This window comes from Nematostella vectensis, chromosome 3 (genome assembly GCF_932526225.1).
Source record: "Nematostella vectensis chromosome 3, jaNemVect1.1, whole genome shotgun sequence".
NCBI lineage: Eukaryota > Metazoa > Cnidaria > Anthozoa > Actiniaria > Edwardsiidae > Nematostella > Nematostella vectensis.
In genome coordinates, this window is record NC_064036.1 from 5,792,588 (window position 1) to 5,806,206 (window position 13,619).

A 13,619-nucleotide genomic window follows, 5' to 3' on the forward strand; every position below is an offset into this window, starting at 1 on the left:
GCTGCCACAAAAGTTGTACGATTTTGCTGCTCCTATTTCCCCGGTAAATGACGCTTGAGCAAACATTTGAAAAATAATCCATTTAAAAATATTGTATTCTTATTTCGCCCTTCGTACCTGGTGTGAGAAACTTGAGTACTAAAAAGGACTGTGGCCCAAGCTACAAAAAAAATCGATTTAAATATCTTATACGCGTTTCGACTAACAAATATCAGTTGAATCCCTGCCTGTTATTTCATGCTACCCTTTTGACTCAAGAACTTCTAAATTGAGAGCAAATGAATAATTAAATTGAATATTAGCATCCCGAGTGCGATTATCAAGTACCCGTAAGAAGACCAAATGCACGCAGATTGCTAGACTCGGCTAAACCAAATAATTGCCATCCTGTGATCTCATTGGGAACTGAACGCTTTCCTGTTTACACTCGAGACTGTGTTACGCGACCTCGTAAAATTTAAAATCCTTTCTCGTTTGGGAATTCCGCACAGTCAATAATTCTATGGGGGTATTTCTGATTGTTGCGTTTAGTGCTATTCCCAAACAAGACAAGATTTTTGTTCTGGCTATAAGCATAAGGGGGAGGCAGGACTTCTTCGCTAAACAAGAGTTGCGCAATGTTTTCTTCCCCTTTTTTGAGGTCATGAAAAAGTTTGTAAATCAAATTTAAAAACATTTTTATAATAATAATTGTTTGTTGTTTCATTTAATTAGAAACCTCAATAAATAAGCACAGGAAAGATATAAGTACTTTAAAATACATAAATAATGCCTACTTCAAGAAACAGCCTACAATATTGCTGGGATTCGAATCTATGTAAGCTCCGCACAAGAAAGCATCGTTCCGACTAAATTCATTGCTCATATATAAATTTAGTGCTTTTTTTTTTTTTTTACAAGAATTTGCATGACGCTTATACGACTAAGATTTAGAACTCAGGCGAGTCCTCAAAGTTCTCTACCAGTCTCTCTTCAGCTTGATCGCCACAGGCACTCGGGGACTCGGTAAGCGTTTGTTTCATCACTTCAATATCCCGGTCAAGGTTGGCTAACTCTGCCTCTATGTCATCTGATAAATAAAATTCATCTTTCTTTAATTTATTTCACACAAAAGCTGGTAAATATCATCAAGGTTCGATTAATATTATTAAAATAAAGTACTCTATACGACATTGTTATACAAGTGAAACCCCATAACCCTCAACTGCCCAAAATGCTCAGAGACTCAGCTGTCTCTGCGCTAACTCTAAAAGTCTAGTAACTGAGTTCAAGCGCGTTGCGCGACAGAGGAACCCACCGAGTCTCTACCAGGATCCCTACCATAGGAGGATTCTATATTTCGAGATAATTTTCCGATCTCGTTGCACTGTGCAGTCTAATGTCTAATCCGTAACCAATTGAATTATTGCCGAATAAACTCACCTAAGACTGGCTAGCAGGCCAAAGAGAACTTACCGTTGATATCTTTCTCGTCCTCTTCGTCACTATCAAACATACGTTTTATCGCAGACTTCCTTGCTTTGTTGGTAGTAACGGGATACAGTCTTGCCTTCTGGCTTTTTGGTACTTGCTCCAAGTGTTCTACTATAACTTTAGGTCCAGCATCAGGTTTTCTCACTTTTGACACCTTGGGTTTGGGCTCACTCACTACAAGTGAAGGAGTGACAAATGGCTTAACGAGTTTAGGCATCTTTCTAGGCTTTAACTCGGAGGCGGCTTCAATTTTTGTTTTAGAGGGAGGCTTGAAAGTAGTCTTCGCGAGTTTTGGAAGTGGTTTAACTGTACTCTTTGTTGGCTTTTTGACAGGTGATTTCCAGGTCGGGACGACCGGTAGGGTGTTTTTTTCCTCGACTCCAGTTTTTGGAGACCAATGTACGGTTTCTTTCTTTGATTCCTTTTTATCAAGAGTCTTTTTAGCTTTGTGGGCCTTTGGCTTCTTTTCAACCACATCGTTTTTAGCCTTCGCGTCATACTGCTTTTCGGCATCTTTAGTTTGGTCTTTGGTCAATTTTGAAGTGGATTTGGGCTTCGTTATGGGTTCCGTATCGCTTTTTTCTGCAGGCGACACAGAGACCTCTGTGACGTCGTTTGGACACTGCTCTTTTGCCTTCTTTTTTGCTTTCTTAGACGCAACCTTTTCTTTCTCCCCATTCAATAAATCACCTGAACTGTTTGTAGCAGATTCACCCCCTTGACCCAAAGAAATATTTTTCTTCTTCTCTTTCCCTTGGCATTTATCCTTGGTGATAATCGTGCGGCTGCCATGTTGTTGGGTGTCAGGCATATTTTTCTCTACAACAGAAATACATATAAAAATAAATGAATCACTGACCAATCCATCAACAGCTGATACTCTCAAGGAATTTTATATTTAAATGTGTTATGATATAGGTACCTTGTTGCTCCTCTGTTTCATTGATCACTATTGATTTCGTCTTGGTATCCTTCTTGGATTTCTTTTTTTTCTTTTCACCATCGCCCTCTATATTTTTTTCCATTTCCCCTGTTATATTTTTTTCTTTGTTTTTCTCTCCTTCTATCTTTGTCCCAGGAATCTGCTTAGTTTTTGCAGGCATATCCTTGTGTTTTGCAATCTTTTTAGCAGCCTTCTTTGCCTTCTTTATTACCTTTGTGTCTTGTGAGGAGCTGTAACTAATACCACTACTGACGAACTCTTCACTTGATTCTGGTGAAAAACGAATGGAAAATGCGGCTTCTGAATAGAATTTATTTTATAGATCTTTAAATTCTAAATATTTATACTTGGGTGTAACTGGGAGTTTCCCCATCAATTACAACAAAGGGGCCCTCCAACAGTTCTCCCCTCTATTTTAGAATACACCAAAAAATGGAATTTTCGTCTTTAATAAGACTTTTCGTCTTTAATAAGACTTCTTCAGGGCAGACTGAAGAAAGTAAATCGTTACAAGCTTATTTGGAAAACGAGATCGCGACAGTTTGGGCTTTTTGATTCTATTCCCCTCTATTTTAGTATATTTCTGATGCATGGCTGTGGGTAGACATGTTTGTATTTCCTATACGTTCTTTCTTTTTCGAAATAGAAAAAAATCTTCTGTGTTTCTATTTTCATATCTCCCAACTCTTTAATGGCTTTTCTTTACTTATCATGTAAAACATGGATTATTCCATAGAATAGTTCATCTTGTATTGACAGGAACCACGGATTAATACTGAAAAAAAGGTTCCTCACCAAGACTGTCTGGTAGATCCTCTAAGCTATCCATTGGCTCGTCCTCCTGTACATTTTTCTTCTTCTTCCTTTTTTTAGTTGCTCTACCAATTGGACCAGAAAAGCGCTTCTCAAATCCATACACCGCAAGTCTTTCCTGAAAATAACAAACATTGCTAACACAAGACATATCTAGTATCCATAAAAGTATGAGTATTATAAGTTTGTCGCATGTCTCACCTGTACTGGTAATGACAATGCCTGCCGCGCTTGGCCGTTTGCATCATCTAACTGCTTCTTGTAATTCTTTTTTCTCACAACGACCTATGAAACAGTAAGATTAACAATTAGACAAGCAAGCCATTACCAGCCATATTGTCAGGGGGTGTAGTTTCTAGGTTCCGTTTAGCTTTCCCAAATCTTTCCACAACTCTTAGCGACGCGCGTGAAACCGAAGATAAAAATAAACTTTGTAATCTTGTTTACAATTTTGACGCCTGACCTCGGTTTCACGAGCGCCTTGCAAAGAGTTGTGGGAAGATGTGGGAAAGGTGAATCACATTTCATATTGTAAATATTCAGAGAACATACAAGGGCGACTGGATGTCGGGAAAACGTTGATTTGAGAGTGTGAATGTGATTAGATCATTCACAGTATGCAAAGAAATAGAGACATGTACCAAGGCTAGGGTAAGCAACCTACATTGCCAATATCCTCAGGCTCTTCATCAGCAGTAAGCTCACGAACACTGAAGCTATTTACCCATGCACGTGATACATCTTTTCCAAAAAATACAACGTGGTAACTAATCTGAAGAAAAGCAAAAAACGTTCCTGAATTGGGATTGGTCCTTAATCTTGTATTCTGAAACAAACTCAATGGCAAAACTCAAATTCAAGGAGATCTATTTAACACAGAAATGCTTTTGAAACTGTGTGATTTCAGAAAAGGATCCATAACCAGATAATGCACCACCCCACCGGAATTGGGAAAATTGGGTGGGGCATCCCAGTGAGATAAAAATGCTGTTTCCCCCATACTTGCACTGTGCTTTGGTCTGTTCAAGGGTGTGCAAATTCCTGGGGCTGAGAGAGTTCGGGGCTCCATTGGGGGCTCCGTTTAATGAATTTATTAAACAACAGCGAAATTGTTATATTGATACGTTTGATGTATAATGGATGCTCATGTTCTTTATTCAAAACTGAAGGATGGTTGGACTCGTAAAATTACTCCCCTTTTTCTGCATGTTGCAGTGGTTGAGGAGTATGTAATTACACAAGACTTATAAGAGTTGAATAAAATAAAGGAGTAAAACGCTTTATTTAATGTTTCTTAAAAGAGTCTTTGTCAGCTGGCATTTTGTCTTGATAGCAAAAATACCTAAAGTTGAGAAAGCTGACATTTTCATTTGTTGCTTTGGAAAACATTTTTGTGATACTGTCAATTGAGCTTATATCATTATTTCTAAATTTTATCACAAAGTTTGTCCTTTAATGTTGGTCTGAAAGTGCTCTTTAAGCCTACCGGTATCCTGTCATCTAAATCAGTTTCATAATAATAGCCATAGTCTGGATCATCTTCCATCATAGCAGGCCACCTGGATAACAAAATAAACTAAAGCATAAAGTAACTGGCCAAGTGAGAGGAGAAGAGGAGGGGGCTGGAGTGTAGTAACAACCCCTAAAAGTATAGATGATGTAAGGATAGAGGGGGCTCAGCCTTTAACTTAGGGTATAAAATATTGTAACTTGACAAGAAAAGTGTTCAGACAAGAGCTTAGGTTTTCATAATTGTAATAAAATAAGGAGAAAGAAAATCTCAGTGTAGGGTACAGCCTTCTCAAACCAAGCCAGCTGCCGGCTCAACAAGACGCCTCCTTTGGAAGTTTGACTGTCTCCATCAAGATGGAAAATATATTATTTTTGTTTTTACACACAATACTCACAATAACCTGCTCCTAAAAATCATTTTTGGGATATCAATTTGGGCATACCTGCAATTTACTAATAACCCATTTTCTTTGTACACAATGTTTGACTTCCCTCATCAATAAATACTATTCTCATTTGCTGATGCTCACCCCCTGCAGCAGTGCTGAAAAACGCAAGACTAGTTCCAGTACCTTGCGGTTAAACCAGCCATTTTATTTTGAATGGCGGCGTTTTACCGGCGAACTGTCACATTTTGGCGAATGCTAAGAAAACTAGATCAAACCTAAGGCTAAAATTTTCTTTATGACTCCCTCATTATCAAACAAATCTGTCATCTTTTGTACAGTATGATTTTAATGCTGTACAGTAAGTCAAAACAGCGACTGAAGTCAGCCTTTCGTACCTTTACAAGAACGATTCAACACTTGAGATTTTGTTTGTTTTCGCCAGAACTCGCGCATGCGCATAATATACAGCACTGTCACCCCCTGCTATAATTAGATTATCTTACTCACCAAGGATATCCTGCAAGCTTGGCCCACACAATTGCACCAGTAGGAAAGGGCGAGTAAATCACATCAAAGTCCTCATCCTGACTGTCAAAGTCTTCTTGTGATGCTGCACAGCTATTGTAGTGATCATCTAGAGTAAGAAATTATTATTTTTAGTTTAATGTGACCTTAAATGAAATTTATTTTTAGTTTAATGTGATCTTAAATGAAATTTATTTTTATTTTAATGTGACCTTAAATGAAATTTATTCTAAGAAGCAAGGTAAATACCCCTCTCAATTGCTAATGAATGCATTGAAAACAGCTTACCATTGTTCATATGGCACACCCATCTTTCTGGTATGGCAATGGGGTCAACTGCACCCTTCAGGAATCTCCACTTGCAGCATTCTGGTTTGCTACACTGAACCCATGAACCCAACTTGTTAACATTGCTACCAGCTTTTTTCTCATCCTAGAAAAATGTATCATACTCATAATTATCATAACTATTATCTCCATAAGCAGATATGCACCACTCCAACACCACAAAACCAAGCCTACCAATTGAGAGATGTAGGGCTGCAGCTAAACAAGGACATGAATTGATATATATTTATATGTTCTCGTTGATGCTTAAGAAAATATTTTTACCTAAAATAAAACAATGTCAGGGCCGTAGCAGGGGGGGTGAGACACTAGGGGCATGTGCCCCCCAATATTTTAAAAAATTATAAATAACCAGTAGGGGCACGGCTGTGTCCCCAATGATTTCGCAATGTCTTTGTATCGTGCCCCCCAATAACTCGAGACCTGCTACGGCTCTGAAAGTGCACAAGATAAATGTTTCTTTATCAATTAAAAGAATTCAATGCAAAAGCGTTTGGTATTATAATCTTACCTCAGACGTGGGTAACTTTTTTTTTCTGATTTTTTTAGGTGATGCATTCTTTCTTCTTCTTTGCTTTCCTTTGATTGTTGAACTGTCTTGGCTTGAGGTCTGAGAATCACTCATTTCCTGGTGGAGGAAGCTAGTAAGAATATTATTCCTTTTCCTCCAATTCCAAATCTTCAATATAATAAGTGTACATTGGAACTCGAACCCTAAAGTTGGGAGGTAACAAAGTTCGAGCTAATCGAGTAGAAATGACTAAGCTCGAATGGTCTAAATTCGCGTTGGATACACTGTATTAAAAACTAACCTTCAATTAAACTACTTACGAAGTCTTTTGTCTGCGATGAATTATCTAGAATAATGTTAGGAACGCACTGTGTCTCCTCACCGTCCGGAAAAATCTCTGAAAAGAATAAAACACACATTTTACCACAAACCTTCAAGACCTTTGAAAAATATTTTTGTTAAGCAGACAGACTTGCCTTGATAGTGAGTGTTTGGTTCTTGTTCAGTATTTTCTTCTGATATATCTGCTTGCGTTTCGTCTGGATAAAGTTCAAATGTATCGCTTGCTTCTAAACACTGGTCTTCAAATAAGTCTTCTTTCTGAGTTTCCTTTAACAAAAACGTTTAGCTTTTCAGTTTTTGCTTTATTGATTGTTACAGAACCATGGATAAACTACAAACCAGTTTTTCTCTTTTGCGTTTTCTCTTTGTTTTATTTGGATGTTTTTCTTTGCTGTTTTTCTTGAGGCCTGCCAAATCTTAAAATGTACAAGTCAACACATAAAGAAAAAAATATTTTTATCTACGCTAGCAACAAACCACATTTAGTATACACTTTATGATATGATATCGTCGTCAAACCATCAAGTGCAAACAAAGGACACTTATTAAAAACTGGAGTCGCTGCCTCACTATTTAACATGTAAGTATAAAGTAAAATTCACACACCTTTTATTCACAATAGTTTGTTAAATTTCTAAAGTTGCCCTACCTTTTAAAACATGAAACAGGTTAGCTTTTGGTGCTTCTGTAGTATCATCAGAGAAACTGGACGCCATGTTGGGAACACATTGGTCCGAGTTTGCTATTTTCCCGCCATTCGCACTTAAACTCGCGCGCGCACCCACGTGACGGTGAGCCAATCATGTTCAACTGATTATTTGGCGGGAAATGGGAATTTTTTCAAAAAAAGCAAGAATAAAGTTCAAGAGTTAACGTTTACGTCAGATAATCAGTACTAAGCTCCCGCCGAGAGAGCTACTAGCATCACACGGTCCAGGCCTCACTATCCCGCACTAGCTAGCTAGCTTAACAATTCCCACACAGCTCTATACAATATTTTTTTATTAATTGAGTATGAGTTCTACAAAAATTAAGAAGTCTCATTAGCTGGGTATAAAACGCTATCTTTAGTTTTTGTAAACCCGGGGCTTCATCCTGCAGATTGCCTAATCTGCACTAGGCGTGTTCACAAATGGGGTTTGCACGACGTTAATAAAAAACGGATATTCACTATCCGTAGCTATTGCTACAATTCACTGACCAGTCACGTCAAAATGACAGTCAGTCAAAAATAATTACAATCACTACTTAATGCCCAGATAAGACAATAACACCCAATAATAACATAATTGCGTCATTTCCTACACGCTATCTTGCGTCACGTTTTGAGTAACGTATCTAATCAATTTGCTATACGCCCTTACCTAAATTAACTATTTTTTATGTATTCGAAAATAAAATATCACCTTCCTTTTATACCACCAGGAGTGAATACTCTACCTGAAATGGACTCTAAGACTGTGAGCTCCAAGAACTACCCTTTTTTCTTTAGTTATTTGTTTGTTTTTTTAAACTTTTTAAAACATATTTTTGATGGTTTTGCGGTTTTCACACCCCCCATGTCCGACCGAGGTCATTTTGTCCTTTTTTCGTTCTCTTTTTGTTTCAATCTTTCTTTTTTTATATATAAATTTTCTAAACGTTTTTCTCTGACCTAGATTTTTCAAGATCAGGTTGAATAGGTTCTTATAAGTGGAGGATGTGTATTGGAGGCATACATCCAAATGTATATTGTGGTCAATAAAAGCCGCGTTCCCACTTATCCCCGCTCTTAGCCTATGTGCCTTTTTGTTCCAGTTTTTTTTTGTAAGGAAAACTAATCCTCTTTATTTTAAAGCATGCTAAATTATTTCCTAACCGAAGCGAGAAAATAGCTCTGAACCAGAGCCTTGGTATTTCTTTGTTTCATTTTTTTTTTTTTTTACATTCCCATTGTCATGCGCTTGATAGAATGAATAATTAGAGTTTAAACCCTTAGGACCGGAAAAAAATATCTAAGTAGATGTGCAATTGAGGTTGTTTTCTTTTAAAGGAATAAGTAACATACCGGAGCTACAGGTATGAAATGAGGAACTCTGGGTAGACTTGGCTGTTGTCAAAAACTACAAAAATGCCTGGGTTTTGCTCGTCGTTTACGCATGAGTCGTATAATTCGCCATGAGGTTTGGCCGGATCTTTGGCTGGAGGGCGGGTATAGCTTGAGCTTCCAACAGTGTATGATCCAACAAGGACTTTTGCCACAAACATCTGTTGAGATGCTCTATTGCTATAAAGGGAATTACTACTGCTGTAGCGATGTGAGTAAGCCGCAGTAGAGGCGAAGTAGCTTCCTTTACCATACGCAGTGCCATGTTTGCCACAAAGGCGCCAGTCGAAGCCCTGCTGGCATATGGCAGTCACAATATCACTTGCTGTGCCATGGAACAAGGAGCGTTCTTCTGGAATGCATTTTGACTTCTTCTCCATGCGTTCTTTTTTTCTAGAGGAACAGAGAATATGCCATTGTTCAAATGCATTTCGACTGATTTGGGGGTTACACATAAACAACCACTTTGGTATGTGGGATAAACCTGAACAAATTACATTACCACGAATAGGTATTGAATTGAGAAAAAAATGTTGAGAAAAACGTGTGCTGGGCTTTGGAAAGGTGGAGGAGGAGTCAACTACTGTAAATATAACATAGTTGAAAAGACAGAAGATGAAGGTTTGGTGATATTGCAACTTCTACATGATTGTGTTTGTCTACAAACCAAAACTCTGGGCCATATTACAATATAATTATGTACTATACCAATAAAGTTTCAGTAAATTGTTGAATTTGTTTTCATTCTGTGTCCCTTACATTTCAACTATAACGATTACTAAATGCAGGTAGAGGGGGGAGTCAAACGAGGGGGAGGAAGTAATGAATAAATGAAATAGTTCTTACTGAGCAAACTGCATCCACAAATCCGGGTTCTGGATTCTCTCTATCTTGACAATTCTCCTACTGGTGTCCAAGCTGCTTAAAAATTGTGCCTCAATCTTCTTGTATTCTGGAGAGGTTGATGAAAGTTGTACACAGATGAAGTCCTTATCATCTGGTATGGGGTCCCAGTGCTTTGGTAGGACAGTGGAACTAGGTCCCCCAGATGAAGATTCAGAGGCAGCAGCAGCAGCAGCAGCAGCAGCTTTGCGTCTAAAGAAATTAAAAAAAAAAACACTTTAACAGGCACGATACTACGGTTGGGGATGTACATCCCTTCTTGGCTGACAAAAAGTGGGTCATTTCTTATTGAAGGATTGTCAGATACTATTTCTGAAGCAAGATGTGCATTCTCACTAGTTTACATGTTGATGATAATCTAAACAATCAATGAAATCCCTGTCATTGAGCTACACATTTTGGGTCAATTCTCTCACAGCTGGCCTTTTTTAAAGCAACCTGCTACTTCAAAACATTTTGATCGTGCTGACTATCCTTCTCCATATAATACCTATGGCTTTGCACCTCTCATGAGTAAATCCTAGCAAGTGTTAAGCCTTGTTGAATGCTAATATCAGCCAGCATTGCACAGCATGGTAAAGTCTTGTTTGTCTCACAACAGCACCCTCTTAACACTGTGTACTGCCGTTTGCAAGGTACAGTATAGCCCTAAAACTATGCAATAAAATTGCAATAAAATACTTTTAAGTCAGTGACTCTGATGACACTAAAAACACTGCATATAAATGTACCTTTTAGCAATTTCCTTCATGTCATTCTCTGCAACAAATTCTGGTATACGTCTAACTGGTCTCTTATTTCCTGTTGTGTTGTTCTTTTGATACAATTTATCAAAGTGCAAAGTATATTTGAACATTCCAGCACTAAAGTCATGGGTACCTTCACCTAGCGAGCAAAGCAAAATAGGGAGTTATTTTTGTTATAACTTCTAACATTCATTAATATAATTAGGCATGTGTACTGAAGTGGTATAAGAAGAAACCAAGGTTAATAAGAAAAGCATGGATTAAATATACAATTTAGTTGGGTTAGACTTTACCCTGTTGGAGATCAGAAAAAAGTTCTTATCTTCTTGTATGCCGGTACGCATGTGCATTACTTCATGCTTCATGGAAAAAACATTATATAAAAGCATGCATAATAAATAATAAAAACGGTAACACAAACAAAAACACATCACAAATTCAGATGAAATATATACAACTGGTGCCTCCCCTGATTAAGGCCCATATTTAAAGTATCTGATCCTTTGAATTTCATCTGTAATGGAACAGTTGTTCTGAAGGTGGTTTTATGAATATAATAACCAATTGGATATACTGGATAGATCTTTTCCTAAAATAAAATACTGTGCATACTTGAGAAAATGACCAAGCGACGCTCCTGGTTTAGTCACAAGGATTTAAGAGCTTTGCATAATTTTTAGATTAACAAAAACACCAACTTCACTTTGTAATAAATATAAAGGTGGAATATCACTGTTCCTTTTTGTTTAGCTAGAAAATTAAAACTCTCTTCTCCTAAAGTAGCACAAACCAACCTGCCAGAAAACCCTTCTCTAGAGCCTTGCTGCATGTGGTGCTGGGTGCCTTGCCATTTTCTGGACTGTCATATGACTGCCATTTGCCATTCTCATCCATCCAGTACCACACCCATCGAGTGCTGTACACATGTCCTGGAGGAGCCTCAACTGATGATGCAGTGGAAAGACGTCGCAGCTCTAACTTAGGTACATCTGTAATAAACAGTGGTGGTGGTTAAACTTCTTTGAGCCACAAACTAGCAAGCTAGTACAAACTAGGGAGGCACAGTTCACAAAAAGTAATCTTTGGAAATTTTGTCTAGTGCCAAGTGACACAAAACCATTCATGTTTAGTTCATATGTAGCGCTCACCTGCATTAGGGGATTGTCACAAGATTTTGGACCTCATCACAAGCCTATTTTTTGTGAGAATTTTCTGTTCATACATTCTCTGTATTCATCCACTTTGGCTTCTCTTGTTTTTTTTTGTGTTTTTTGTTTTTACTGTATTTCACCTGAATTCACAATATTTCTGTCCAAGTTTGGTTGACAGCTTTTTAAGTTTGAGATTACATGGTGCTTTAGCCTCTTTATCTTGCTAAGAACTATATGAAATTTACGGTTATATTTTTTACTATGGCTTTACTACAATGCCTCTCATTTGTCAATTTTCTTTCGATCAGATGAAATAGCAGAAAAATGTGAGCAAATAGCAATCTACAAGAAAAAACTTACATGGGCCTGGATGCCTAGGAACAGCCGTCATGTCTTTGTAGACAATGGAGTACATTTCACCATCAATGCTAATTGGATACTGCTCTCCTTCAGACAATTGACAATATGACCTCTCAACCATCACATTCATATCAGAAGGCAGACTTTCCCATGATCCCCCTGTACCCCTCCATTGCCAAAGGTAGGGAAGTTTTGTATGGTGATTCATGCAGTTGTTGCCATAGTTACAGCAACCTCTTAAGTAAAAGCCACATATCTCTGCATCTTCCTTGTTTTTGATGCAAGGTGCCGCAGAGGAGCTATTGCTGGTAGCAGCACCATTTGGTGATTTAGGGATTGGAGCGACCCCATTAGCTCTTGACTTTCTTGGTGTTGAGGCAGTAGTATCACTAGTGTCTGAGCTTGAGCTTGTCGAGCGTTTTCTCTCACGGCCACTCAAAATATGAAGAATCATTGGTAAATCAAATCTTTCCAGCTGATGATTTGATAATACTTCAAGATTGTGCTGCTCTTTGAAGTGATGCACCCTTTTGCAAGTGTCTCCAAACTTGCACTTCCCGTCAACAAAATGCTGGCAGACATGTAGGAAAGGACATTTGTCCTTTTTACTGCAGCCTAAAGCGTTATTATAGAACTTGCAGATGTCTGGAATAGGATTGTTGGCTGCCGCTCTTTCACTTTCTGTGTCATCAACTGCTTTCTGCATCAGTTTTATAAGAGTCTCATTGTCATAACCTTCAATACTAACAGGAAAAAAGTTCTGTAGACTTGAACTTTGTATCTTATGGGAAAGACGGCATTTTTGCCCATGAGCACATTTCCCCTTGATATAATATGGACAAACATGCAACATTCCACAATTTAGATCCTTACAACCTTGTCGCTCTTTTGCCTTGGGACAGAATTTCAGAGACAAGCAAACTTCTATTAAAACTCTTCCTTGGTCTTGGGTAGTTACCTTAAAAAGGTCTCCTTGATTTCGTACAAATTTCAAAGCGCCAATCTGCTTTAAATATTGCCGGGTTTGTGGTCTAAGCCTTGATACTGCAAACCCCAACTCAATCTCGCCACCATTTTTGCAGATCACAGAAAATAGCTCAAGGGCTTTTTTTCCGTATGTTCTAGGCCTTCTATCCATAACTTCGAGCAGATTTTGGCTTCGTTAAAGCGATAAACCTCCACAGGGTCGCAAGGGTTCTTTTTGAACTGACGTTGGCTGCTCTGAGGGAATTTTCCCCGATTCCGAGAAATACGCCAGGGTATGAGTTGAGTGTACTTCCTGTTATAGAACTTAGCACAAACCTGATTGGTAAACGAACTTAAACAAAATCCGCTGTATACCCCCCCCTCCCCCACAACGGTGGAAAAACCAGTTATTATGACTGCCGGGTAGGTACTTCACATATGATCGGTGAAGTGTGTTCAGATCGGTAAAGTGTGTCCATACAATATTTGAACCTCAGGTACCATCCTTAGGTGTCCTTGACTGTCCTTAGGTGTACCTAGCCGTCCTTAGG

At 38.3% G+C, this 13,619-nt stretch overlaps 2 protein-coding genes across 4 annotated transcripts; both read right to left on the reverse strand.

The window, feature by feature from the left end:
* Positions 1–690: 690 nt before the first annotated feature.
* Positions 691–7,797, reverse strand: LOC5512746 (zinc finger CW-type PWWP domain protein 1). 2 transcript variants are annotated; one of them, XM_032382135.2, is made up of 14 exons: positions 7,506–7,797; positions 7,196–7,272; positions 6,991–7,123; positions 6,835–6,911; positions 6,515–6,631; positions 5,944–6,088; positions 5,638–5,764; positions 4,716–4,788; positions 3,894–4,001; positions 3,431–3,514; positions 3,212–3,347; positions 2,396–2,686; positions 1,456–2,292; positions 691–1,069 (listed from the first exon to the last, which is right to left on the reverse strand). In XM_032382135.2, the coding sequence occupies exons 1-14, from the start codon at positions 7,570–7,572 to the stop codon at positions 930–932; spliced, it is 2,412 nt and encodes an 803-aa protein (XP_032238026.2). In that variant the 5' UTR covers positions 7,573–7,797; the 3' UTR covers positions 691–929. The 2 variants fall into 2 exon arrangements, with proteins under 2 accessions (XP_032238026.2, XP_032238027.2); XM_032382136.2 differs by having other exon boundaries at positions 6,515–6,644; positions 6,991–7,797.
* Positions 7,798–8,663: 866 nt separating this feature from the next.
* Positions 8,664–13,398, reverse strand: LOC5512770 (protein mono-ADP-ribosyltransferase PARP12). 2 transcript variants are annotated; one of them, XM_048725712.1, is made up of 5 exons: positions 12,103–13,398; positions 11,386–11,580; positions 10,577–10,730; positions 9,789–10,037; positions 8,664–9,335 (listed from the first exon to the last, which is right to left on the reverse strand). In XM_048725712.1, exons 1-5 carry the CDS (start codon positions 13,238–13,240, stop codon positions 8,909–8,911), a joined length of 2,163 nt encoding a protein of 720 aa, XP_048581669.1. In that variant the 5' UTR covers positions 13,241–13,398; the 3' UTR covers positions 8,664–8,908. The 2 variants fall into 2 exon arrangements, with proteins under 2 accessions (XP_048581669.1, XP_001633051.3); XM_001633001.3 differs by having other exon boundaries at positions 12,109–13,396.
* Between the last annotated feature and the right edge of the window lie 221 nt (positions 13,399–13,619).

Excerpts from the sequence above, each read along its gene's own strand:
- LOC5512746 (XM_032382135.2), bottom strand. The coding sequence starts at position 7,572 with ATGGCGTCCAGTTTCTCTGATGATACTACAGAAGCACCAAAAGCTAAC. Across the intron at positions 7,273-7,505 it reads CCTGTTTCATGTTTTAAAAG|ATTTGGCAGGCCTCAAGAAA; the intron begins GTAGGGCAACTT and ends GTACATTTTAAG. Across the intron at positions 1,070-1,455 it reads GGACGAGAAAGATATCAACG|ATGACATAGAGGCAGAGTTA; the intron begins GTAAGTTCTCTT and ends TTTATTTATCAG.
- LOC5512770 (XM_048725712.1), bottom strand. The coding sequence starts at position 13,240 with ATGGATAGAAGGCCTAGAACATACGGAAAAAAAGCCCTTGAGCTATTT. Across the intron at positions 11,581-12,102 it reads TCCTAGGCATCCAGGCCCAT|ATGTACCTAAGTTAGAGCTG; the intron begins GTAAGTTTTTTC and ends TGTTTATTACAG. Across the intron at positions 10,731-11,385 it reads AGAGAAGGGTTTTCTGGCAG|GTGAAGGTACCCATGACTTT; the intron begins GTTGGTTTGTGC and ends TTTGCTCGCTAG.